This window comes from Arachis stenosperma, chromosome 5 (genome assembly GCF_014773155.1).
Source record: "Arachis stenosperma cultivar V10309 chromosome 5, arast.V10309.gnm1.PFL2, whole genome shotgun sequence".
NCBI classification, from domain to species: domain Eukaryota; kingdom Viridiplantae; phylum Streptophyta; class Magnoliopsida; order Fabales; family Fabaceae; genus Arachis; species Arachis stenosperma.
The window spans coordinates 14,556,114-14,558,140 of NC_080381.1; the positions used below are offsets into that span (position 1 = coordinate 14,556,114).

The 2,027-nt window shown below is 43.3% G+C and overlaps 1 protein-coding gene across 1 annotated transcript; it reads right to left on the reverse strand.

Moving 5' to 3' along the window:
• On the reverse strand, window positions 1-2,027 carry LOC130980463 (uncharacterized). Its single transcript, XM_057904142.1, has 3 exons — window positions 1,286-2,027; window positions 723-1,040; window positions 1-500 (listed from the first exon to the last, which is right to left on the reverse strand). Exons 1-3 carry the CDS (start codon window positions 2,025-2,027, stop codon window positions 1-3), a joined length of 1,560 nt encoding a protein of 519 aa, XP_057760125.1.

The window sequence follows — 2,027 nt, forward strand, 5'->3', positions numbered from 1 at the left end:
CTAGAGGAAAATGAGGATCTTTGGTGGGGCTTTAATCTTCCATAGGTCACGCCAAATTCCTTGTCTTTGCTGGAGGTGGGGATACAGCTCAGTTGGTTCATGGCTGAACGAATAGGCTATTCTGTAGCCAGAAGAGACTTCATATCTACCAGATTTATGGAACAACCAAGTAATCTTATCCCTCTGTTCCCCAATTTTAATTGCTAAGATTTGCTGGGTGATGGCTGGTGGAAAAATTGAGGAAATAATTTGTTGATTCCACTCGTTGTTTTCGTGCATCAGGTGGCTGACCCGTGAGACAGGTTGATTTGTGGCAAAGGAGTTTAACCTAAGGGGAGGGGTAAATTGTTGCTGAGGCGGGATCCATGGATCAGAGAAGATATTCACCTTAGAAGCAGGACCTATTTGCCAGATTAATCCTTTCTCGGTGACTTTTCTCCCTTCTAGAATGCTTCGCCAGCCCCAAGACGGTAAGTTCCCTACCTCTACTCTCATAATATCTGTATATCAAAAATACTTGCCTTTTAGGATTCTAGCCAATATTGAATTAGGTTGTGTTGCTATTCTCCAGCATTGTTTGCCAAGCAGTGCCAGGTTTTGTGCCTTTAGATTCTTAAATCCCAGTCCTCCCTCTAGTTTCGGTCTAGTCAACATATCCCAGCTGACCCAGCTAATCCTCTAATCCTCTCCATTCTGACCCCACCAAAACCGAGCTAGGATACCTTGAATTTCCTGAAGTAACGAGTCAGGCAGTTTGAAGCATGATAGGGTATATATAGGAACAGCTTCTCCCACCGCCTTAATTAGAACATGTCTCCCTCCAGCTGAGAGTAGCTTGCGTTTCCAACCTTCAACTCTTTTTCGAACTCTGTCTTTAATAGCACCAAATGTTGCCTTTTTTGATCTCTGTATTGTAGAAGGTAGGCCTAGGTACTTATCTTGGGCCCCAATATATTGGATATTCAGATTCCCAGCCAATAAACTTCTGGTATTCTGGGGGGTATTTTTACTGAAGAATATAGCCGACTTGTTTAGGTTGACTGTTTGTCCACTAAACTTTCATAATCACCCAGTAAGTTCAAAATATTATCACAGCAGTTAGGGGACGCTTTACAGAAGAGGATAGAGTCGTCTGCAAAGAGGAGGTGGTTAACAGTTGGGCACCTTCTATTGATTTGAATCCCTTGTAAGCTCCTGTTTTGCTCTGCTTTGTGTAGCAGGAAGGAGAGTCCTTCCGCACAGAAAAGAAAAAGATATGGGGAAAGAGGGTCACCTTGCCGGATACCTCTACTTGGCCTGAAATAGCCAAATGGTTGTCCTTCCACAACAATAGAGTAAGAAACAATCGCAACAACCTCTTTAATCCAGCCAATCCATCTCGCATCAAACCCTAGACGTTCCATCATAAACCAAAGAAAAGGCCACTCTACCCGATCGTACGCTTTGCTCATATCCAGCTTTATGGCCATCTCAGATACATTCCCAAATCTCTTTGTTTTCAAGTAGTGCATAACTTCATGTGCAATAAGAACATTGTCCGAAATCAGCCTACCTTTCAAGAAGGCACTCTGATTCGGGCTAACTAAGAGATTCATAAAGTGTTGCAGTCTATGGACAAGGATTTTTGAGATAATCTTGTATACTACTGTAGAGAGGCTAATGGGTCTCACTTGGGACATGTCTTTTGCACCGGGGACCTTAGGAATAAGACAGATCTGGGTATGGTTGAAGCTCTTGAATAATCTGCCTCCTGTAAAGAAGCTCTTCACAGCCGAGAAAACATCTCCACTCACAATGCTCCAGAATGTATGAAAGAACTTAGCTGTAAAATCATCATCTCCTGGGGCACTCTGAGGATGCACACTGAATGCTGCTCTTTTAACCTCCTCCATAGACACTGGCCGCAGAAGTTTCCGATTTATACTTGGTGTTACCTTCGGTATAAACTCCTCAAATTCCTGGCTCGGATCCTGAATAGCAGAGGCAGAGAAGATACTTTTGAAGTAGTCCTCTGCTACTTTCGCCAT

Bases quoted from the DNA above. Each gene is read 5' to 3' on its own strand.
- LOC130980463 (XM_057904142.1), bottom strand. From the start codon at position 2,027: ATGGCGAAAGTAGCAGAGGACTACTTCAAAAGTATCTTCTCTGCCTCT. The intron at 1,041-1,285 runs GTATCCGGCAAG...GTGGACAAACAG, and splicing joins CTATTTCAGGCCAAGTAGAG to TCAACCTAAACAAGTCGGCT. The intron at 501-722 runs GTATCCTAGCTC...TTTGATATACAG, and splicing joins GTTACTTCAGGAAATTCAAG to ATATTATGAGAGTAGAGGTA.